General features: G+C 44.0%; 1 protein-coding gene across 1 annotated transcript in view; it reads right to left on the bottom strand.

The window, feature by feature from the left end:
* Window positions 1–24,265, bottom strand: part of Grin2b (glutamate ionotropic receptor NMDA type subunit 2B) — a 448,578-nt gene that overhangs the window by 35,628 nt on the left and 388,685 nt on the right. The window contains exons 6-10 of the mRNA XM_085687259.2: window positions 18,226–18,428; window positions 17,359–17,530; window positions 16,772–16,925; window positions 13,332–13,457; window positions 10,721–10,950 (exon numbers count right to left, since the gene is read on the bottom strand). Coding sequence (XP_085543385.1) covers window positions 10,721–10,950; window positions 13,332–13,457; window positions 16,772–16,925; window positions 17,359–17,530; window positions 18,226–18,428 — 885 coding nt within the window. The remainder of the gene's footprint in view (window positions 1–10,720; window positions 10,951–13,331; window positions 13,458–16,771; window positions 16,926–17,358; window positions 17,531–18,225; window positions 18,429–24,265) is intronic.

Here is a 24,265-nt window from a genome sequence, read left to right as displayed (position 1 = left end):
AGTGAGGCGCTGAAGCCACCTTATGGGCATGGCCTCTGCCCGACACCAAATCCCACCCCACCCCCACAGCACCAAGACAGCAGCTCCTTCACGGGAATGCCCCTCGCTGCCCTTGCAGAATCCGTAGCTTTTGCAGCAGGCCCAGCTCAGGTCACCGGACTGACAATTATGCTTAAAAGCCTTTTCTCACTAATTTGGGGTTGACAGGCAAGATCACAATTCTCACTCGGGAGGGGCCTGTGACATGCTAGGACAAGGTGAGGCAGCCAAGGCAGAAGTAAGTCTTTCCCGTGTGACTACTGGGGAATGGGTCACCCTTCGTATGCACAGAGCATGTTTCAATCAAAAGAATGACTGATTGTATGTGCTCTCTGCTGGTGAATCTCAGGAAGGGAGAGTCTGGAGTTTCTCGTTTGTTTTGTTGACTGTGAGAAAGGGCCCCTGAGTGATTGCTCTGTGTTAGGCTCTGCTGGGATACCTGCTTTCCTGTGAGACAGTTTCTTGGTAAATGTGTATGTGTTTTTACACACACAGGATAGAGGGCAACTTCAATATTGTTTCTTGGGTCCTGCTAATTTGTTGTTGTTGTTGTTGTTGTTACAGAGTTACTTTATGGCCAATGGCTTAGAACTCACTGAGCAAGTTAGGCTGGAAAGCCCAGAGATGCCCCTGCGTCTGCCTCTCCAGTGCAGGGATCACAAGCACATGTCACGATTCCTGAGTTTTACATGTATGTTTTAGGGATGGAACTCAGGTCCTCATGCTTGCAAGTAATTTCTTCAACACATGAGCTCGCTCTCCAGCGTAAGTCCTATGATTTCCAGGAGAGAAAAGGAGACCCCACATCTGGCTCAGCAGCTCCTGACTCCTCGGAAAACTGGAACCGCCTCCTCTGCTAGGGAGCCAGACTGCCCCTTTCCTTCTCTCCTCCTGTCGCTGTCAGGACTGGACTGGCCTGGAGCCAGTGCCCTTGAAGCTGTGAATGAAGGGTCCTGCCCAAACCAGACTTGATTAAAATGCTTGCAGAGGAAAGGTCTGAGACTCTGGTGTTTACAGATCTTGAGCAGTCTTTCAATGGCCCTCCAGGACCCATTCTGGGAAGGAGCTCTCAGCATGGAATTATAAATGAAGGGGCTGGGCCTTCCCAGTCCCAGGTATTCCTGGGCTCCCATTGGCTCTCACACATGCCCAGCTGGGCAGAAAGACTCCAAAACATAACAGGGGACACACAATTCACTGAGAATTTGTTCCACCCTTGCTGCCATTGTATCTGGGCACATGTGGAAGGTGACAAGGTTGAAACAACCACACAAACCCAGGACCTGCTCAGGAGCTAACTTTGTGACTAGAATTCTGACATCTTTAAAGTGATAGATAGGTTGTAGGATTCTGGCCCTAGGCCGCATATACATTTTCATGCTACGTTAATTTGTCTTAGAGTACTCCAAGTTAGTTACTGAGAAGGCAAACACTAATTCTTTTTTCTTTGAGACAGGGGTTCTCTGTGTAGCACAGGCTGTCCTGGAGCTCACTCTATAGACCAGGCTAGCCTCAAGCTCAGAGATCTGTCTGCTTCTGTCTTCTAAGTGCTGGGATTAAAGGCGTGCACCATCACTGCTTGTGAGACATTCATTCTTAACACATGTTTACCTACAAGCTGGGATGTAGTAAACTCAGTCTCCTTGAGATGAAACCATTTATTTTTGACTTCATTTTTAGTGAGAAAGAAAAAAAGATGTTGGAGAACAGGCTTATTTCCCGTCCATGTATATAAACTTCAGAATAAAGAAATTGCCTTTAATAGCTAGCTAAATGACTAGCTCTCCTCTCTGAGAATTGGAGTCACGTCTATACAAAAGTCCAGATTCAAACAGAGGCCCCAGTATAATTGGTCTTTCCAAGCTGGGCCCAGAACCCCCTCCACATAGAAATCACAGATACACTCAGTGACCCCAGTGGGTGGGAACAGCACTTCTATTCCTCCCACCAAGACGCGTGCCGCACACATGGGCTCCGACCTGTCTAACCAGAAGTAGGAGCTAGCTGCCTGCTGCTGGTTTTCATCTGGTCCTCAGTTCAGTTCAGTTCAGGTGGGGAAACAGTGAGCTCCTGTTATTGCTGGTTTGCATAATAACGTTTCAACACTTCTGGCTCCAGGGAGCCTCTGGTCATCTAGTATCTTGCGTAAGGATACCTTTCTAAAGAATAACTCCACAGATCTAGCCCACGATTAGGTGCAGATGGTTTCCCTTCCCAGTTTCTTCCTTCCTCCTCTCCTGGTCCCACAACCACTTTCTACTCTCTCTTCCTCCCTCCCTCTTTTCCTTCCTTCTTTAGTTTCATTTCACTTCACTAGGCAAACACATGGATCCACTAATGTCAGCTGAGTGAAACAAAACTGTGTTCTTTTTGTGTGTGTGTGTGTGTGTGAGAGAGAGAGAGAGAAAGACAATCAACCTGAGACAACATGCTTCAACTTACATTCTGTATACATAGGAGACTTGCGTTCTTTACACAAGTGTGTAATTTGTGATTACTCAGGTGTGTGTGGGGGGGAGAGAAAGAGAGAGAGAGAGAGAGAGAGAGAGAGAGAGAGAGAGAGAGAGAGAGCATGTATGTGATACTCGTGCTTTTGAGAAAAAGGGAGCTACCTGCATTTAATGATCAAAATGAAGCTCTCTCCATATCTGAGACATGAACTACATGCCATAAATCAGAATATGAGGAAAGTGAGCTCATAACGATTTTTACAGCAAGGAAACTGTGATTACATCTTATAGAAATAAACCTTCAGTCACCTATGTCAATGACCTCACAACAGGCCTTGGAAAAGACTACGCAGCACATATGGAGATAAAATGACAAAATGACGTTAACCAGGCTCAAGGACACAGCCAAAGGGAACAAACAAAGCCACTTCCTGCTGTCCTAAAATTTACCAGCAAAGAGAAAGACCTTTTCCGTGTAACACATCTCCCGGGAGATCTCCAGGGCAAAGGGCATGAATCCTACACAAAGGAGAATCAAATCCTTCTGGGAGAAATTCTGGTTTCATAAGGATGGAGCATAGGAGCTGAGACAAGGAGGAGACCCAAAGTCCAAAGGACACAATCAGCTCAAAATGTAGGCTCTAGAAGAAGTCATTGATGGGCCTGTGTTAGGTCCCTGTGGTTGCCACACAGGTGACCACAGGCACAAATGTCTTTCTGTAAGCTCTGCAGGCTGTTAACTGTGCCACAATACCTCTAGGGGTCCAGGGGAGAGTCGTCTCCTCACCTTGTTCAGCTCCTTGCGGCTCATTGTCTGCCTATGTTTGCCATTCCAACCCAGCTACACCTTGAAGCGGCCTTTTCCTCCTCTTCCGTCCCACACAGCTCATGCTGCTTTGTCATTGGCTTCAACACTCACCTTGACAACCCAGGATGTTCTCACTTCAAAGTCTTAGTTATGCCTGCAAAGCCCACCCCCCACCATCCAAACTGGGTCAGCATTCACTTGATCTAAAGGTTGGGCTGTGGATGTATCTTTTGGAGGCACCTTCCCGCATTTGGAGTGCCCCAGTGGGGTATCAGGATTTGCAGGTAAGGAATCTAGGGTGAGAAGTCTTTGGATACCAGAAGGAAGGTAGCCATCAGGGTTATGTGTGGAGGGGAATATAGAAACAGAGAGAAAGAAGGTTTGGGGGACCCCCAGGGCCGCCCAATAGTGAATACTCAGCCTGGGATTTGAATATGAGCATTCCTAAATCTCAGTGGATGTTAGGGAATTCCTGTCCCAGTGAAGATGGGCTCTGAAATCAGGTCCTGCCTTAACAGACTGAAGCATGCGGATTCAGACTTGAGCAAAACCATAGAAATGGTGGTAGCTGACTCCGGTGAGCAACCTTGACATTATCCAAGAGCTTCAGGTTTATTCTAGACCCACGTGAACGGAGTTACCCTGGCATGACTAAGGAGGACTTTCAGAGGGGTGGTGGTCTGTATACAGTGTTGGATTGGTTCTGACAGTTAAGAGGAAGAGAGGACAGATGTCCGTTCCCTAACCCTGTGCATTCTGCACTCCATATGCTCACAGGATGTGAGGACCTCTGTCCTCCTGTCATTTCCCAAAGACCTGCCCTCTGTCATCTTTTCCAAGAGTGTATGTTGCTGGGTGTGGTGGAACACATTTGTAACCCTACCAGTTGGGAGGTGGAGGAAGGAGGACCACAAGGTCAAGGCCGGTCTCAGAAGCATGATGGAAGGAAGCCAGATACATAAGATGATTACTCAAAATAAATAAGTGAATAAATAAATAGATAGATAAATAAAAAGTTTATTTTAAAAATTTAAGACAGTTTTTTAAAAAAAAACTGGCATGCTACTTTACAGAGGGCTTGTGTGCATAGCTCACACCCTTGTATTTTGCTTAACTACCTGGATGTCCAACCTGGGTCCTCATTGCTAGTGATCTGCCTTGTTAGTCATGCCTGATGCCTCTGCTACACTATTCTTATCCTAATATTCTATAAGTTGACCAAAATGGTCTCAGCCAGAGCCAGGGTGTGACAGCTCTTGTGTGAGGTTAGTGGTTTCCTGCTGGCTTTCAGCCTAAAGTTAGTAGAGCAAGGAAAATACATTTGTAGACTAGGAACGATGGCCCTGTTTCTTCACATAAGCTCACCGACGTCCCACTGTTTCAGGATAGGAGTCCTGGAAACATGCCCATCACCAAGCTACTGGACCTCAGGCTCTCATGCTTAGTATTTCTTTGCCTGCATGTATAGGCTACTGTAACAGGGTAGTACGGACTTGGTGATTTGTAAGGAAAAGAAACGTATTCTTCACTGTTCTAGAGCCTGGCCAGTTCAGGACATGGCACCAGCATCTGGCAAAGGCCTTCTCGCTGTGCCAAAGCATGACAGAGCATCACACTGTGGGGAAGCCTGTACACACGACAGAAGAGATCAAGGAGGCCAGGACAAGAGAGCTGGGGAAACTGAAGCCAGGTTCATAGCAACTAACCCACTTCTAAGATCCTGACATTAGTCCATTGATGGGGCAGAGCCTTCATAACCCAATTGCATCTTAATACTGCTACAATGTCTATTAAATTTCATCCTGGGGTTGGCCGAGGAAATTCAAATCATATTACCTGCCCAAAAGAGAAACAGTAACTTTCGGAACCTATGAAATTTCTCAGAAATCCAGAATTACCATTTATCTAGAAAAGTCAAGGGGTCTTCATTTATGTGTTATATGGCCATCATTACTATTCTTTTATTGCTGCAGGCAAGACTGAGGGCGTTGCTCAATAGTAGAACACTTGCTTATGAATGTTGAATGGCAAAGATTGTTTTTGTCTACATAGATGAGCAGGTTGTCAAAAAAAAAAGCTTTTTTAGCTCCTTTGGGAGCTAAGCTATAAGATGTGGTTTAAGGATATCACAGTGGTGGTAGTGTGTGCAGCAGAATGTAGCCAGACATCCTAGAGAGCCCAACAGCCACACAGCTGGCCCGCTACGGTCACAGTCATCTCCATCTCTCTGCAGGCTTCCTTAAATCCAGCCTCATCCCCACTGCCTACATCAATGACCCCTCTCCTGGCATCACCACTTCCTGTCATTCAACAATGATTTAAAGGTCAGGGTCACTTTATGCCCAGGCTAAAGTCGATTTGAAAGCCATTAGCCTTCCCAAGTGCTAGAAATCCCTGGTACTGTCTATTTAAATGATTCCTCTGAAAGATTTATCAAACAAAGTATGAATTTTAGAATACTATCTAATTATTATGACTTAATTAGCTTAATTTTTAGTACAGGGAAATGATTTAGCTTGTTAATCTTTGATAAGGTATACGGAGGATGCAGAAAAAGGGTGATTAACCAGAAAAAGCATCAAGAGCTAAATAGTGTGGCACACTGGTGGGGGGGAGGGGTGATATTTGGCTAAGAATATCGTAAGGGCAAGTTATTTAACCTCTAAATTCTAATTGCTTCATCTACAAATAAAGATATTAACGACACCATTACCCAAGACTGTCTCTACAATGTATTTGGCATTATGCCTGGCTTAAAGGGAGCTAAAAAAAAGTATTAGCCAAGATATTGCTGAAGTATCATCAGTAATGACAGCAATGATGATCTTTACCAGCAGCAATGACAACAGTGGTGGATATAATGCACGCTGTGATTACCTGGGTTAAGTGGACCCCAAACGGCTAGTTAATGAAAGGGTAGAGGACTAAACTAGAATTAACTGAAGTAGAAGGAAGAGTGGCCGCAGCAACTGTTGTGGTTAGGATGAGAGACGGCTCCCATAGGATCACTTGTTCCAAAATATACACCTGCTGCTGGTGGCAGTGGTTTGGGACTCTTAGTTGTACGGTGCCTTGCTGGCGGAAGAGAGTTACTGGGAGTGGGGCTTGATGCGCCACAGCATTGGCTGCACTTTCTGTCTGTCTCTGCTCCCAACTGCAGAAGCAGTGTGACAAGCTAGCTCATATTTCTAATGCTGTGCTTCCCCAACCACGATGGATCACATCCCTTCCCATGAGCCAGAATAAACCCATCCTTGAGTTCTTTTTGTTAGTTATTTTGTCACAACTATATAAGAAAACTAATATATTAATCTTGATATATGCTATAACTTTGCCTGGGATTCCCTATGAGGGAAACATCCTAGAATTAAATACGCGGGGCTTAAACCTTGGCTCTGTCACTTGATATTTGTGACTTCAGGGGGTTTCAACTTCTCTCGGAGTTGCCCTGATGGGGCATGGTAATAACCACACCTAGATGAAAGGTTATGCAAATGACACACAGAGATGCGGCAAAGATAATGTGCCTAGGACCCAGCAAATACTGGTGGGTGGAGGTCTTTCCCCTTCATGCTAGGTTCAGCAGACAGCAAAAGGGAATGGAAATGTTTATCTAGATAGGCGAAAGATGTAAGAACAAGTACCGTGGACTCCTTGTTCGGGGCAAGATGCCACTAACTCCCTTATGGCCCTTTCCCACCTGGTGTCTAAAGGAAGGTACAGTGGGGCTGCCTCCTGTGGTCGTTCAGGGCTCGCTGCAGTGCACTGTAGCCAAAGGGGAGGCGAGCAGCAGGAACATCACAGAAGCAGGTGTCCTTATCAATAACAAATGAGATCTCAGTGCACTTGTCTTTCTGCCCAAATATTGATGACTATTTAAGCTATAAATGTCAGAGCTACTGATATCTTTCCATTGTCGCTCGGAGACGTTTACCATTCCAGTGACGCAGACAATATGTCATCTGATAGCACGAACAAGATTCAGAATGCTTCTCTACGGTAAATGTTACCTGCCCTGATAGAAATATAATTTCTTTGAAAAAGCAATCTTCCAAATCATCTCATTTCTACTCTCAATAATATTGTTTCAATGCCTAACTATTTTCCTTTTTCTAAATTCAAATAATGTGTTTCCCCACATGCATTTCCATGCCAGTTCCAAGATTTTGTTTTCTTTAGGTGTTTTGAAGTAAAGCCAATGTGAATTTTGACATTTTAAGTACACTTTCAAAATACTCTCCTCTGATTTTTACCACTGTTCCTGACACTAATATGCAGTCATGTGTCATCAGGTACTTAAATGTTTTCTATAATTATGTAGATTATGTTGACACTTTCTGGTAGTATACTTATAATTTACTATTTTGTCACTTGCGGCGTTCTGAAATACACCGGATAACCATTTTCAATCAGTTCCCGATTAAGCAGCTGTGAAAGGCTCCTGCTGTATCGTGGCTTGCTTGCCCTGCAGTGTCACGTCCACTGTGGGCACAGGAGGCTCGTGAGTACACAGAGTCTCTCTCCACTCTCCTATTATTTTGTCCTAGTAATGACCACATAATGTCACTGACTGTAGGATTCGCAGTCAAAGAGAAATACTATTCCATACAAGTCTTCAGATTACCATACAGAATATGGAAATTTCTTATAATAAAGGCCTGAATAATTGTCGTGAAGAGGGAGAGTGTTGAGTTGCCCGGATGAACCTAGGAGAGCCCTACAGGGAAAGGATCTCTGATCTGAGTCTGGTTTAAGTAGGGGTTTAGTAACTTAAAACTCGGGAAGGAAAGGCTCGAGGCAGGTGCCTGGATGAAGCTGTGGTCAAGAATGATGAAGAGTTAAGGATGCCTATGACGCAGGATGCAAGCAGTGTCCAGAGATACTGGAGAACTGTCAGTCACTAACAAAGGGCATGGAAGCTACATTAGGGGGGAAATCAAGCAGCTGCATTAATTTTATGTAAAAAAACTGATACGGTCCAACTTCTTAGAATACAAACAGCATGACAGACACATGTTGTCTTTGCTTTCAGTAGCCTAAGGTGGTCATAAGGGAAAGAGACTCCCCACCCACCATGTCAACTATTTTTGGTTCAAATAGAAACTCATTCCAAGTTGTTGCTGGGCGAAATTAAGGTATTAGAGAGATAAATAAAGTGTTGGGAGCTATTTTCAGGATATCTGAAGAAAACAATAAGACAAATATGGTAGATTATCGTCACATGTTAACTGACAGTCTCCAAAAGGGCTGTGCTCCACCACTCTGTTGTCATGGTGATGCATAGTGAAAATGAACGTGTTAGACATGGACAATTTATGCTTGGGAGTTTAATCCATTACACCTTTTCCAAATCAATGCAAGATGACATGTTCCCATGATTTGGCCACATGCTGGTGACACTGGCAGAGAGCCATATGTCTGACACATGGCAGCAGAGCCCTGAGAGAGTCTGGCACATACATGACTTTTGGTAGGTATGGCCAACCTGATCTAGATCAAGTCCAAGTGAAGGCCCGTGATGGAGGTTGGAAGCAAGGAGGGATGAAACCTGTCTAACTTAAATTCAGTTAGTTCCATAATGACTCTACTGACTGGTTTTGTGTCAACTTGACACAAGATAGAGTCATCAGAGAGGAACAAGCCTCAGTTGAGGAAATACCTCTCTGAGATCCAGCTGTAAGGCATTTTCTCAATTAGTGATGAATGAGGAGGGCCCAGCCCATGGTGGGTGGTGCCATCCCTGGGCTGGTGGTCTTGGGTTCTGTAAGAAAGCAAGCTAAGCAAGGCAGGTTAAGCAAGCCAGTAAGCAGCCTCCCTCCAAGGCTTCTGCATCAACTCCTGCCTCCAGGCTCCTGCCCTGCTTGAATTCTTAGCCTGACTCTCCGCTGATGTTTGATGATGAACAGTGTAGAAGTATAAGCTGAATAAACCCTTTCCTCCCCGACTTGTTTTATGGTGTTTCATTGCAGTAATAGAAAGCCTAACCAAGACATGACAATGGACGCTGCTGATAGAATCATAGGCAAGAGAAGCTTCAGTCTAAAAATGAAGCAGGTAATAAATGGATGAATATGTCAATAAATGTATCATAAATTGTGAGTTAGAGCAATACGTGATGCTTTAAGAAGGAAAAAGGATATACAAAATGGAGAAAACGTTGTTTAAATAAAAATAAAAAAATAATCTAACAATTTAAAGAAAAATAAAGCAAAAAGAAAGACAAATCAGATAAACTAAAAACATGCAATATGTCGCATATTGAGTGAATATAGTATATTTGTCTATTTCACACACAGACACTCACATAAACACACATATGCACACATACTCACATACAGACATGCATAGCGCACAAAAGACACCATACAATTCTGCCAAGGAACTGTCCCTCGCTCTCATACACTTCTGAGAATTCTGGGTGAATGGAGAGGAGTGGATGGAGGAACTGTCCCCTGAGCCCTTCTCACAAGGACCTCCAGCCATGTGACAAAGCAAAGCATCATCCCGCAACCTGAAAACACCTGCCTTGATCTCAGGCTTCATCCTGCCAGTGCGAACGGAAAGTGACGCTTTCAAAATGTTAAAGAATCCAAGAAGAGGAAAGCGGTTGGCTCGCGAAAGAACACAAAAATGCTTTGGTTTTGAACTTCCCCAGACACTCTGCAAACACAGCCTCTCTAGTCTCAGACTGTCATGGTTGTTGCATTTCTAGGGGACAAACCTCCCATGGAAACTGGCGTGCTTCAGGCTGACCTACATGATCCCATGCATCTAGAGCAGGGTTTTTTTCTTCTTTTTGTACCCCTCAGCTAGGAAAGATGGAAACTAGCAGATACCTCCCTTCCTCTCCCCACTGCCAGGTAGGTGGGGAGGGCGGCGACTGGTATGGGGGCAACCCACTCATCTGCGCCACACAGGGACAATCATGCATTAAATAGCACCTCTCTTCCAGATACAATGTGAACAGCCCTCCTGCTCAGTCCTAGGAACACGTGAGTGTACAGAGGAACAAAGGGAGAGCCCACAGCCCACCACCATCGGGAAGAAAACGAGATGTAAAGCTCTGGTATCCCCAGTGTGGGTACACAGGGGCAGCCCTCTAATAACACAGCGAACAGGCAGCCCTGAGCTGAGAGGCCACCCGACTGTATCCAACAAGAGCAGCTATGTACTCAGAGAACCTGCTAGCATACCAAGCCCCTTATTTTGCAGCCCAGGGCGCCCTTGTGGTAGCCCTTTACGAATCAGAAGGCAAGCGTGAAGGAGTATTAATTCAGTAGGGAATCCAGCTTCTATGCCCATGTCCCAATTGAAGAAAACGCTGTTGATTCTAAACATTTAGAAAATTACCAGGTTCATGAGAATGTTGAGTGGGGTTCAGGACAAGCTAGAGAAAGACGCAAGTCTGAAATGGGTCTCTTACCTTCTTGTCGCTCAGGCCAGAAACCTGGTCCACATACTCCTCTTGGATCATGAAGGCTGCTAAGTTGGCAGTGTAGCTGGCCAGGAAAATGACAGCAAAGAAGGCCCACACTGACACCATGATCTTGGATGTGGTCCCCTTTGGGTTCTGCACAGGGACGGAGTTGTTGAACACCAGACCCCAGAGTAACCAAATTGCTTTGCCAATGGTGAAAGATGGGCCGCCTGGCTCTAGTGTGATACAAAAGACAGGGAGAAACATTTAAGCCTGAATCATTGAGTCTATTTCAATTTACAAGTACCCAGAGTTGGAAAGTTCCTGGCAAGAGCAGGACCCCTCTAATGACAGCTTTACAATTCAAGAGCATATACCTCTCCTGGGAGCCTTAGGAAGGCAGAAGAGGGTTTCTTAGAAGCAAATTCAGAGTGCTAGGGTGTGTGGAGAGCTTTTTCCAACTAAAATTCTTTCTACCTTCATATATTAGAGCATCAAGATCTTTTAGGTGCAAGTTGGGTAACAATGATCAACTATCCCAATATGGTCACATTGACCATTTTTCTTAAAATTTATCGTTGTATCTATCAAGGAAGTATTTTAACTTCCAAGACATTAGCAAGAATTTTGTGAGGCCTTTTCTTTCTATTGCCATAAACCTTCTTGTTGAGTCTCACCAGTGCTGGATGACTGGATGTACTTTTAGTTACGTTTTCTTTAGTTTCTAGCTCTTAGCAGCTGTCTTTAAAATGACCTTGATTCTCCTGACCCCTTCAATGCCAACCCTTACCAAGTGGTCTAATGCAGCCCCAGCTTCTGTACAAGGAAACCCAGATAACAGACCACTGACTCTTATCCTGGCCATGTACATCTAGAGCAAAAACATGGTTGTCCTTGACAGATGTCCGTCCACATGACCTTAGGGCTTCTGCCCATAAGAGATCAGTGACTTGCCTGCTGTCCCTGCTTGGTGAGGGAGAGACCTTGCGTGTTACCTGAATCTTTGTCCACACTTCTACTGCAGAAACGAATGTCTGCCCACAGAGTTTTCTGACAGATCGACAAAGGTCTTGGAATACTGCCTGCGATGCTGACAGCATGTGCTCAGCCCGCTACGTCATCAGAGGCTGCCATGTTGAACTTGATGTCTATCTGTGCACGTACATCTGTGCGTGTGGACTTGACGTCATACAATAAATGTGTAAGGAGAAAGTTGTTCACAAAGCAGACTTTTGCAAACTGTGCAGTGCCCTAAGGAGACTTGGGTGGAACAGTGCTGGGTTCCTCCTCTGTAAAGAGAAGGACCCTAATGCAACATGAGCAATCGTGAGTTCTGGTACGGAGTTGGGAGACGTGAATTTCCGTATTCTGGGTGAGAGGGCAGTATACTCTGTCTTTGGCCTTTAACAGTGCTGACCTTTGTCTACACTTCGGGGATCCTCAGAGGGTTCACTCACTAGAACCTCTCAGGTTGGAAAATAGGTCACTGCTTCCAGTGAGCCTTTCGCATGGGGTGGGGGAGTCAATGACCATACCATGTTAAAAAGACATGTAGAAGTCCACCTCAGAACATACAAAATATAAGGTAGGTCAGCACTTGAAAGTCCACTGGTAAAGCAAATAGCTCTCAAGATTGGACTGTGAGTCTTACCCAAGCATGAATGGCATGTTTATCAAACACTGTTGCCAGGTGACCACCCTAGAGGTTATTATTAAACAGATACAAGGTGAATCTGGTTATTCTAGCAAGACCAAGGTAAATAATCACTATTTTGAAACATACAGGGTCTAAGCTTCAAACTGGGTTTAGTAAATCAGAAACTAGGTCCAGGCACCTTTGTCTTTAAAGTGCCAGTTATGCAATTCTTATTAGTACCTAAGATTAAGGAGCTGTCCTCTTGAAGGTATATTCCAGAATAACTAGAATTCTAAAAGGAAAAGGTTTAGAAGAAGCGGCACAGTTCTTAATCCTGGGGCTTTTATGAAGTTCTGAAGGAGCTATTTACCAGATTCTCAGAACTCCTTCAGAAGTTTGATGAAGTTTTCAAAAATATCAAAAGTGCTTCAAACACAAGGTCAGTTTCCCCATGCTGACGCCTATCTGCTCAGGAAATGAGATCCATGCTATAGGAGCTACAAGTGAGAACTGGCCTTCCGTGTCCTTTTTATTTCAAGCATGCTATTTCTATACTCCTGGGAAGTACTCCTGAGTTACAGGATCTCCACAACCTCTGTATGGGCCAAAGACATAGGATGTAGAGACCCTGTAACTCAGTAGTAACCCTTCAACTATGGGAAGCTCCAGTGACCACAAGAATTTTCGTATACCCTCTGCACAGTCTAATTTTTCTTATTCTTACTTGTGCGTATAGTCTGCCTTTTCCCTCATATTTCTCCCAATAAATTGCCAATAACCTATACTTTAGAAAGAGTGTCCAGACACAAGCATCTCCATTACCAATCTTTCTTCTTAAACATTGCTACACCGACATGCTAACGGTCCCCAACCTCACAGAAAGTAGGGAGATCACAGGTAACAAAGGATGGATATAATGATTCCGAGTTGTGCGTGGGGGCGGGGAAAAGGCCGAGGTGCAGGAGTTCCGGGCAGCCTTACCTCTGCCATCAGCTAGGCACCTGTTGTAACCCACAGGGCTGAAGTATTCGAAGACAAAGACAGCCACGGCCGAGACAATGAGCAGCATCACAAACATCATCACCCACACGTCAGCGCTGAACGGCTCTGGGAAGGGAAGCAAAACAGTGCTCAGGGTCAAAGAAGAGAACAAGCAGCTCCTTAGCTTCATAATCATCTGTTCATGCGAACACCTGTTTTGAAAGGAGCAAGCCACAAGTGTGCGGTGTGCCCTCGGAGAGCCAGGGTTGAATTTGGAAGACATAAGATATGCTTGCGCGGCCCCTTATATTCCTGGGCATGTAAAGAATCGTTTGTTTTTGTTTTTGTTTTTGTTTTTTTCTGAGACATGGTTTCTCTGTAGCTTTGAGGCCTGTCCTAGAACTAGCTCTTGTAGACCAGGCTGGCCTTGAACTCACAGAGATCCACCTGCTTCTGCCTCCCGAGTGCTGGGATTAAAGGCGTGTGCCACCACCGCCCTGCAAGATCGTTTTTTTCAAATACATAAAAGACCACCATCTTGCTTGTGAGCCTTTCTTGGTTTATTGGGGAAATTTCTATCTCTCTCAGAACCATATTTGGATCTCTCAAGGAATGGTGCAATTGGAAGAGGTGGACATAACACAAGGAAATGATATCAAACTGACTTGCTTTATGTCCTCGCTCCCATGACCATACCAAGAAGGAAGCCTTCCCCAGGGCTTGTGAGCCTTGTGGACAAATTCTTGACAAATGTAGGTTCTATCTTAGAGCTGAATTGGTTTGGCAATCCTGCCATACAATGAATAACCATGCCCCTTCACTTTTGTGTCCACACACTTCTCTCAGTGCCCAGCCTACGGTTCCTTTTCCAGTCTACTGTGTTGTGGTATAGTCATACTAGATATCATGAAGATATGAGAGTATAAGTTAATCAGTTTTAAAAAACCTATCTACACTGACTCTCAGTCTCTGCAGTAGCAGACACTTCCATGTAGCAAGGGGACAGGCATGGTTAGGGAATCCCAAAGCAGCTACAATCTGATTCTTACGACTAAGCAAGGGGCTAAGGCTAGGCAAGAGAACAAGATAGTTCTATGAATGGTTTTTAAGTATCTTTCATCATGTTTGCTAGATTTATTCCATTTGAGCTAAATCTCTCTGGTTTAGAGGGATGCATAAGCTGATCACTATCTTCCAATAAGCCATCTCCATGATGCCGCAGACACAGAAGAATGATAGAAATTCCGTCCTGCGATACAGTGCCTCTCAATGGTGTCCCAAAATAGTTCTGGCCTTTTTAGCTGTCACATCACTTTGTAAACTCATAATCAGTGAATTAACAGGCTGTTTCCCCCTTCTTCCAAGTTATTAATAAAGATGAAGTTGAAAGGGAGGAAGTTGGCTGAAAATTAGAAAATATATTTCCCATTCTGAAACTTACTTTATTATTGAACTTCCAATGGGATTATAAAAGCCTGGTCACTTAATCAATTTAAAAATACCCTTAAGAAAGCCCCAGAACTTCACGCACCGCTGTGGAAAAGCAACGCTTTCAGTGGCAGCAGGGTTCAAACCTACACGGTACATTTGAGTCGGCTTCATCTGGTGCGGGGAAAACCTCCTCCACCCTTGGCTATAACTGGTTTCATGCTGATCTATGATTGGCCGAGAACATAATGAATGCTCCACACCTGTGATTCCTGCCCCCTCCCACTCCTGCCTTATCTAGTGTAGGGGCAACTTTCTGCAAACAGTGTACCCAACATCTTCATCGATCTTTACAAAAGGACTTTATAAAGGACTTCCCCTGTGTACCAGTGTTTATAATCCTTCCCATGGGCTTTTCATTACCGGGTGGCTCTGTTTATTTCACAGTAAACGAAGTGTGAGAGGGCCAGATTCCTTCTGCATTCATGCTCAGAAAGTGGCAGTCGGGTTACGAATTGAGGGTGCCCTGAAACACTGTCCAGAATTCCTCACAATATTATGCTGCATATGAGTGTCTGTCCACCACAGTTGTCCCAGGTTGTGGAGTGGACTAGGACATAGGCTCTGATGACTACCATGCCTGGGCTTTATCGAAGAACTCCTGGAAAATGCTTTATCGTGGATAAAAAGATTGGCTAAGAAACTTAAGGCACTTACAAAAAAGTTTTATAGAATCTATAATTCCATTTAGTGGTACATTAACTGAATTAATCCCTCACAGACAGAATTTAAGTAAAGGCTAGTCACCGTCTCTTCTAATATTCCTATTTTAAAAACGTTCCTCCCCTTATAGAGATTATGACTAGTCTAAAGAATTATAGCTTTTTTATGACGATATGGGGCTGCATGTCTCCTAGCTCAATGTTCTGCTCTGATTCCAAGATGATATTTTACTTTCTAAACTCTGGCTCCGTTATATATATTATGAGCTCACAAAAGACCTCATTTAATTGAAGTTGTTGCCTTATCTCACCCATTCTCAAATCATATCTAAAGCTTTTTACATCTGAGAGGTGCTAGAGAGTGGGCAAGCAGAGAATGGTATTGGAGAAGAAGGCGAGAAACGGGTAGGAAGAAGCATCAGATGAACCCTGGCCAGGAAAGTCTCAGAAAACGCACGTGACAACAGAGAATGTTTGTGTGTTTATAGGAGTGTTAGCCCTAAGCTCAATTTTTAAGATAATTAAAAAACAAATAGATCTTTCAATGAAGCTGGGGTGTGAATGAGAATGGCTCCATGTATTTCCGGCTTAGTCCCCAGTTGATAAACTGTTTGAAAAGGATTAAGAAATGTGGCCTTGTTGGAGGAAGTCTGTCCCTAGGAGTGGGCTTTAAAGTTTCAAAAGCCCATTCCAGGCCCAGTTCCTCTCTCTTTCTATACCTGCGACCTATGGATCAGGATGTAAAGCTCTCAGCTGTTGCTCCAGCGCCATGCCTGTCTGTTTTCTGCCATGATGATATTGGACTCTCTGAGTCTGTAAGAAAGACCTCAATCAAAGACTTTCTTTTATATGAGTAGCCTTGGTCATGGTATCTTTCCATACCAATAGACTAGTAACTAAGACAAAAGATACCTAGACTTAGAAATATTGTTGCAGAATGAAGTCTTAGAGGTCAACTAATTGAGATGCCCTATTCTGTGGATGAGGAAAATGGAGTCCTAGGTTGGAACAAATTTTCTCAAGATCAAATGAGCACTAAGTGATAAAAAGGGGTCTTGTGATGACCCCTTTTGGGACTTGTGATGACCGTTCTCATAGTGTTTTCTTGTAGGGCAACACACCTCCCTGATTTCTATATGTCTTTAATTTTTGTGTTTAAGAATAACCAAGTGTCCCAAAAGAATTCCCTGTCTGAATTAAACTCTCGAAAAACCATGTCCTGAAATTGTTTCTCCTTCCAAACACTTGTCCTTGAGTTCATTTCCTGTCATCAATAACCATGGGATTTACCTAAGAAGGCAGAAGGTGACACGGTCCCATTGCTGCGCGATACCATGACACTGATGCCGGTCTCTATGAAGGGCACGGAGAAGTCGACCACCTCTGATCGCTCTTCATTGATAGTTAGTGACCCCACTGCCATGTAGGCCCTCTTCATGACCACCTGAAGCAAAAGGCATAATGCTCCGATCAGAACATTACTGAAGGCAGGTCTACCATAAGCAAAATTTCCATGGCTCAGCAGTAACTTGGGCACCATCCCTAGAATACCATTCACCTCCTCTGTGGGTCTGTTGTTGGCCCAGGGCTCACCAATTTGGCCGGACTGGGTGGCCACCAGCCCCAGAAATCCTTCCCAGCACTGGGATTATAAAACACACATCACTGTCCTTGAAATTTTATTTTGGTTCTGGGGATCACGCTTGGGTCCTCATGATTATGAGGCTAGTACATTTCCAGCTGAACTGTTTCCCCTTCTCTCTCATTACTATTCCACATGGTGTTAAAGTCTTAAGATAAACCTTTAACAATATTTAAGCAAAACGTATGTGCACAGTGGAAATGATTTTGTCATGACCTTGCCTCCTGATACTGACCTCACCAATCATGCCATTCCAGGTCCCGTTGATCTTCTTCCCATGCTTGCCATTAGTCACCAGGTAAAGGTCATAGGTGAACTTCACAGACTTAGAAATTTTCTTCAGGATATCAATACAGAAGCCCTTGCAGCATTTTTTGATGTAGCCTGGCTCTTCATCTGTTTTATTCCTACGCGGTTACAGGAAGAAACAAACAAACAAAGCAAGACTTTGTGCAAGAAGGAAAAATTACTTTTTCATTAAAACTCCAACCTCCACCTCCACCCCCACAGTACAGTTTATTCTTGAGAAAGGAAAGAGATCAGGGCTAGAGCTGTGGTACTTTTTTTGTCTCAGTATCCTGAGCCATATTGTGGTACAAGTTTCAAGGTTCTTTTGAAGTATAACATAGATGAAGGAAAGGCATGTATCCTACAGACTCAGCTTAATGAGTTCCTCATTGAGTTCACGGTTTCTATGAAAACCTGAATTCAGGTACAAATGCCTACCAGATGCTGGGAGACTCTGCAGTTGTCCCGTCAAGGTGCTTGTCCCCGCCCCCCAACTAAGGGCATTGTAACCCCAACTTTTAACTGCATAAATCAAGTGGAATTGTTTAAAAAAAATAGATTCAATTATCAAAATGCCACACTCAAAGAAACTTTAAAATCAGTAGACTTGAACAGTCAAAGGAACCTAAACAGAGCAGTCTTTGTCTCAGGTCAGGGTTTTAGATGGAGCCACACATCTAACCAAAGCCCCCACTGATCCTACAGCCTCTTGGCAGCTGAGAATTTTCCAGGGTGCCTAACTCCATGTCAGCAAACAGCACAGCTAACTCTCTCCCGGGCCACCCATAACCATCCATCTGGGGAGGTGCCATACTCAGAGATGATGCGCTTCTGGCAGGGGACCGTGTTCCTCATGCAGGTTCCGCTGAGAGGGTCCACACTCTCTACGATAACAAAGGGCGCCTCCTCCAAGGTCACAATGCTCAGATGGTCATCCTCCTGCTCCTCGGTTTCGGGACACATTCGAGGCCACACGTAATATTTCATCTGCAGGGACTTGTCTTTCCACTTCCCCACCTGCACAGAGATGAAGGCAGGACTCAGCCACCATCAACCACCGTCCATCGCCTCTCCCAGTCTTCTCTGAATCGTCTCAGAGATGGTTAAACAACTGCAAACCGATACCAGCATAGCACACGGTGGGAGAATACTTCCCAAGACAGATGTTGAAAATGAAATGACTGTAATCATTTAATTCAATTCCCTCTCGCTCAGTATTGAATTAGGACTTGCAATGGTCTGAGCACCCTCCCAAACCCCATCACTCCAGTATCAAGAGCTGTGAAATTCTTGGCTTTCCTGGGTCACACGGCTGTGGGGTTGGTTGGTTTGTTTGTTTGACTCAGCTATAACAATAAACATAATCCTGAGATCAGCACCGAGTATTAGGAAAGAGTATAAGGAGAGAGAGTGCCTTTAGCTAATGAGCTAGTCAGATGTACTGAGTCGGACCCGAAGTTCACTGGGGAACTGTTCAGAGAACTATGAATCTCTGATTTAGAACAAGGTTATGTTGTGATGAAGGAACACCGACGCTGCTTGCTTGGAGAAGGGCGTGTGGTTGGGCTGGCGACAACTGCATGTGTCAAGGCAGGGCTGCACCTGCTGAACAAAGATGACAGCCTGGGACGAAAGAGATGGGTCTCTCTGTGAGCAGTCATTGGGGCCACAAAAACTATGGCGCCCAAGATGGGAAAGTCATCATCATAACTCTGCTGTGGAAAGTGTGCCATATGTGCATTCCCTGGATCACATACGGCAGACCTGTAGTCAGTTGCCGTGTGTGCATTCCCTGGATCATACATGGCAGAACTGCTGTCAGTTGTCATGAGAAATAAGAGGGCTCATTTGCCTTGTGGCAGAGGCCTCCATCCATGATTTTATGTAGAATCCATACAGTTTTGTTGTTGAGTTCTTGTTGTCATGGTATCAAGGAGTTTAAAGGGGGGAAATAAATAATTTTAATTTTCAAATAACTAAGCATCTTCAGTTGTCACGAGGAAATAAGGGATCTTTACACTCTACGGTTTTTTTCATGTAGTTAGGGTGATCCAGGTGAAGTACCAAGCCCAGGAGAATATCTAGTTTATGAAGTTACATATGTGAGTAAGAAGCAGTGCAGCCACAGACTAATTTCACTTTCAAACACACAGGCACGTGCTGTGGGACAAAGGTCTTTTATACTGTTACTTGTATTATTTTTAATAAAATGCTGATTGGTCAGTAGCCAGGCAGGAAGTAGAGGCAGTACGACGAGGACAGGAGCATTCTGGGAAGAAGAAAGACACAATCTGCAGTTGTCACTGAGACAGAGAGGAAGCAAGATGAGAATGCTTTGCTGATGAAAGGTACCAAGTCATATGGCTAACACAGAATAATGGGCTAATATAAGTTGTAAGAAAGAGTTAATAAGAAGCCTGAGCTAATAGGCCAATCAGTTTATGATTAATGTAGACCTCTGTGTGTCTCTTTGGGACTGGAGGACTGTGGGACTGGGCGGGACAGAAACCTCAGCCAACAGGCATGGACTCCTATACTATTACCAACTCAGACTCCCTGCTTTTGTCTCACTTAAGGGTGGTTGGTTCCTTCCTCTAGCTCATCCCACAAAGCAGCTCACTCTACTCCCACTAACAATTAGGTCTGCATAGCCACCACCTTGCCTTTTCATTACATCTTTTATAACATGGGTACTGATTTTGTGTCCTAGATGATCTTGTTTGGCAATTACGGGATTTTTTTTTCTGGCATTAACTCTGGTGCTAGTTATTTTGGTTTTTCTTCCCAAGCTATTTTGCTTCTAGATTCAGAATTAAGCGTTGAACCCAATGCTTTCTTTCCTTTACGTGTACAGATGTACCATGACCTCTGATGGGATTATGACCTAATAAGCCCATCATAACTTGAAAATATATTGCACACTCAGCAAAACAGGTCCAGGGAGATGGCACAGCTGATTGGAAAAGTGCTTATTCAGCACTTCCCTAAATGCCAGGTACGGTGTCATGCACTCATTGTTTGAAAGCTGGGAAGAAAACGAAAGGAGAATCTTAGGGATTTGTTGGCCAGATAGCTGAGCATAATCAGTGAGCTCCAGTTCCCAGTGAGAGATCTTGTCTCAGAGTACAAGGTGGACATCCCTTGAGGAACACCAGGCAAGATTGACCTCTAGCATTCATAACCCATCCCCAAACACAGTTACACACACAGACGCACACACACACACACACCTGCACACACAGAGAAGATACACACACACACACACACTTGCACACATAGAGAAGATACACACACACACTCACATACACACCTGTACACATAGAGAAGATAAGTAAAATAAAATAGAACATGGCTTCTTTTGAATGAAGAATGAAAAATCATTTCAGGTCCTCACAAGCTTGAAAATCACAAGCTGTCCTAAGGTGGAGACTGTTTGCTCTTCAATAAACTACTGATCTTGCTGCAGATCTGGTCACCTCGTGGTGCTAAGGCTGTCTCCAAATGACCTCCCAGACACTTGGAGAGCCTTGGAGAGAGAAGATGCATCCCTGAAGGCCCACTGAATCACATCCATTCCCAAGAAAGACTATTTACTCCAGAGTCAAAGTAATATTATTTTATGTGTGCTTGATTATGTGGGAATGGTTGAAAAGCCTTAAAGTGCCTATTTTTATTTATTTATTTTTAAGTCCTATCATCATTCTTATGTCTTTATCACAACTAGCCTATACTAAGACGTCTCGCCTTGTAACTCCTGCAGGACTTCTGAGCTCATATGGTGTCCTCCCTGAGGATGCTGCTTCCAGATGATTTTCTTAAATCACTACTTGGAACATTATAGATTAGATTAGCTGCAGAATGTCTTTCAGCACAAACATGAAGACCTGAATTCAAATCCCCAGCATACATCTGCAACCCCAGCTCTGGGGAAGCAGAAAGAGGTAGATCCTTAGGGTTCACTGGCAAGACAGCCTAGACTAATTGGAGAGCTTCAGATACCGTAAAAGAGCCTGCCTCAAAAATAAGGTGGAAAGCAAATAAGGAAAGCACCCACTGTCCTCTTACAGCCTCCGTACATATATATATATATATATACACATGTGCACACACCAACATAAAAATAAAATAGACAGACACACACACACACACGCACACATACACACACACCTCATGACTTTGTCGTACAATGCCCATTCAAATATATCAACGACTTCTCCCTGTCCTTAGCATTGTGCCCAAATGTCTCACCTGCATGTTCAAGTCCTGTGTGTCAGCCCAGCCTATGTCTATTTAATAAATTTCAGTGCCATGGATCATGAATCTCAGAAAAGGAATTCATTTGATTTAGGGATGCTTAACATAGGCCAGCCAGGGACAGACTGTAAGAAAACGGTGGTGATTTCTTTGCTAATAGAATTACTATATCTGTGGAAGAGGATGCTGTGGAGAGAGAGTTTTGGCTAAGTTTCCCCTGACATTTTGTGAACAAGATGAACTACAACATGGATTACCACAAACTTTGGCAGATTGAGAAAAAGTTTAAAAAGCTATAACCCAAAAGAAAAGAAAAGATTGTTTAATGAATCAACGGCAACACACAGAGAGGTCTTTAGTGGCATGTCAGGGGACTCTGCTCTTAGAAGTGCCCTATATAGTGTTTAAGAGAACAAAACTGAAGTTGTGCTCAAGAAATTGCAGATAATAATAACCTGGTGAGGACAAATGATATAAATTGCTGAATCAAGTTTGGAAGAGATGCAAATTAATTGGAATGATGGATTGACTCAAATGGAATAAAACACAGTGTTATTTATTCTGAAACTCTAGCATTCACGTTTTTTTTTTTTTCCAAAAGCAACTGTTCTGAAAAGAGGATATTTCAATCAATGGCAGTCTGTGAAAGCTATTGTAATAACAGACAATGTATTTATAGATGTACAGTGTCTAGCACATGGGGTGAAGAGAGGGTGCGGATGACTCCCCTCTGTGTTCACAACACCCCAGCAGGGGAACTCAGTTCTCATCCTGCAATTCTGTGTTCTCCTTGCTTTTTGTCTAATACGCCATTCTTACTTCCCCAACAATAAGTTGTTCACGGAATCCTCTCGCACACCCTTTCCAAGACCAGCAGGATCACGTCTCTGTTTCATGTCAGTTCAATTCACCGATAATTACACAACAGTATGTTGCAGACACTGGGTCACATGCTAATAGACAGCAGGACCACATGATGCTGATTGGGGGCGGAAAGGTGTCGGGCTTTGAGCCCATCTGATAGTCTAATAACCTCATTCATCATCGCAGCTAACCTATGAGATAGTCTCCTCATTGGTACCTCCGTCTATAAAAGGATTGGCTGGCTTCTAAGATAGAATACAGGAGAAATGAGTGTTGTGTGCAAAGTCAGGACTTGAAGCCAAGCAGTGTGACTCCAAGGTTGAGCTCCTCTCATGAATGGTCTCCCAACTCTTTGACAGTAAAAGAGTAAGACACGAGTCCCTTCTGAGGACAATCCTGAAGGGACCAACCTGAGTGATGATATCAAGTGGGGCTTTGACAATCGCTTCCATGGAAGGTATTAATACATACTTTGGCATTCAGATTAGAAGTGATCACTTTAAGAAAAGCCACAGAGAAGCCTCACAGAGACCTCCCCTTTCGACCTGGACTTTGAAACCTAAATCATAGCCCCTGAAGTAGGAGGGTTTCCTTTCCCTGGACTAGCTTGAGTCTCTTCTTCCTAAAGTCCTAACCACCATTACTATACCAGCTCTGCCACTATCAACAGGCCCCTCCACGGTGCTCAGCTCCTCCCACACCCTTGCTTGGTGGCATTGGTTGGGTGGTTTGGAATGAGTATGGACACCGTGAAACTGTTAAATACTACAGACACTACAGATTCAGGGATTCCTCTGCCCACCCTGCCCTTGTTACCAAATCCCCTCTGCTGAATAACCGAACCGCTCTATTTCACGCTATTTTCTGACTTCTTTAGTGGCTTTTTTTTTTTGAAGCTTTGTGGGTGTCCTATTCTCTTAAGCTAAATTCCAAATATGTCCCTAAGGATTCCAGTGGCCATGAACAAATCTCTAAAACTCTCGGGGCTTTGTTTTACATAACCAGAAAGATGGGTGGCCTGCTTTCTGTGTCTCACACATAATTTTGTGATCCCATGACCCACTCTGGATGAAGGCCTTCACAGCCCTGTTTGCAGATAATGGTCAAGGAAGAGGTGTTTTCAGCGGCCACTTTCTTTCTTTCTTTCTTTCTTTCTTTCTTTCTTTCTTTCTTTCTTCCTTCCTTCCTTCCTTCCTTCCTTCCTTCCTTCCTTTCTTTTTTTCCGAGACAGGGCTTCTCTGCAGCTTTGGAGCCTGTACTCTTGTAGACCAGACTGGCCTCAAACTCACAGAGATCCTCCTGACTCTGTCTCCCGAGTGCTGGGATTAAAGGCATGCACCACCACCACCCAGTTCTCAGCAGCCATGTTCTCAAATGAGGGTAATATCTGAGTTTTCGGTACAGAAGGCTCTCATTTCTTAACTACGATTATTTCTTCCTTTATTTCTTTAAGGAACAACTTGAGGGAGGAGGGAAAGGAGAGAGGGAACTTTGTAGACAGTTCTCCACACCTCAGCCCAGACGCTCAGATAGGCATCTCAAATCAGCTATTCTCCGTGCTGGGAAGCAAACTCAGGACTTGGTACATTTTGAGTAATTTGCTCTACCGGTGAGGTACACCTTCAACTACACCTCACATTCTGTATAGAGCAAGCAATAAAATAATCTTATTTTAAATGATCAACACCTACAATTAGAAACAAAGGGATGATGCCTCTAAGTAGAAAAGGTGAGGG

The sequence above is a fragment of the Myodes glareolus genome, chromosome 3 (genome assembly GCF_982192425.1).
Source record: "Myodes glareolus chromosome 3, mMyoGla1.1, whole genome shotgun sequence".
In the NCBI taxonomy this organism is placed as follows: Eukaryota; Metazoa; Chordata; class Mammalia; order Rodentia; family Cricetidae; genus Myodes; species Myodes glareolus.
This window is presented reverse-complemented; position numbering and strand designations above follow the sequence as displayed.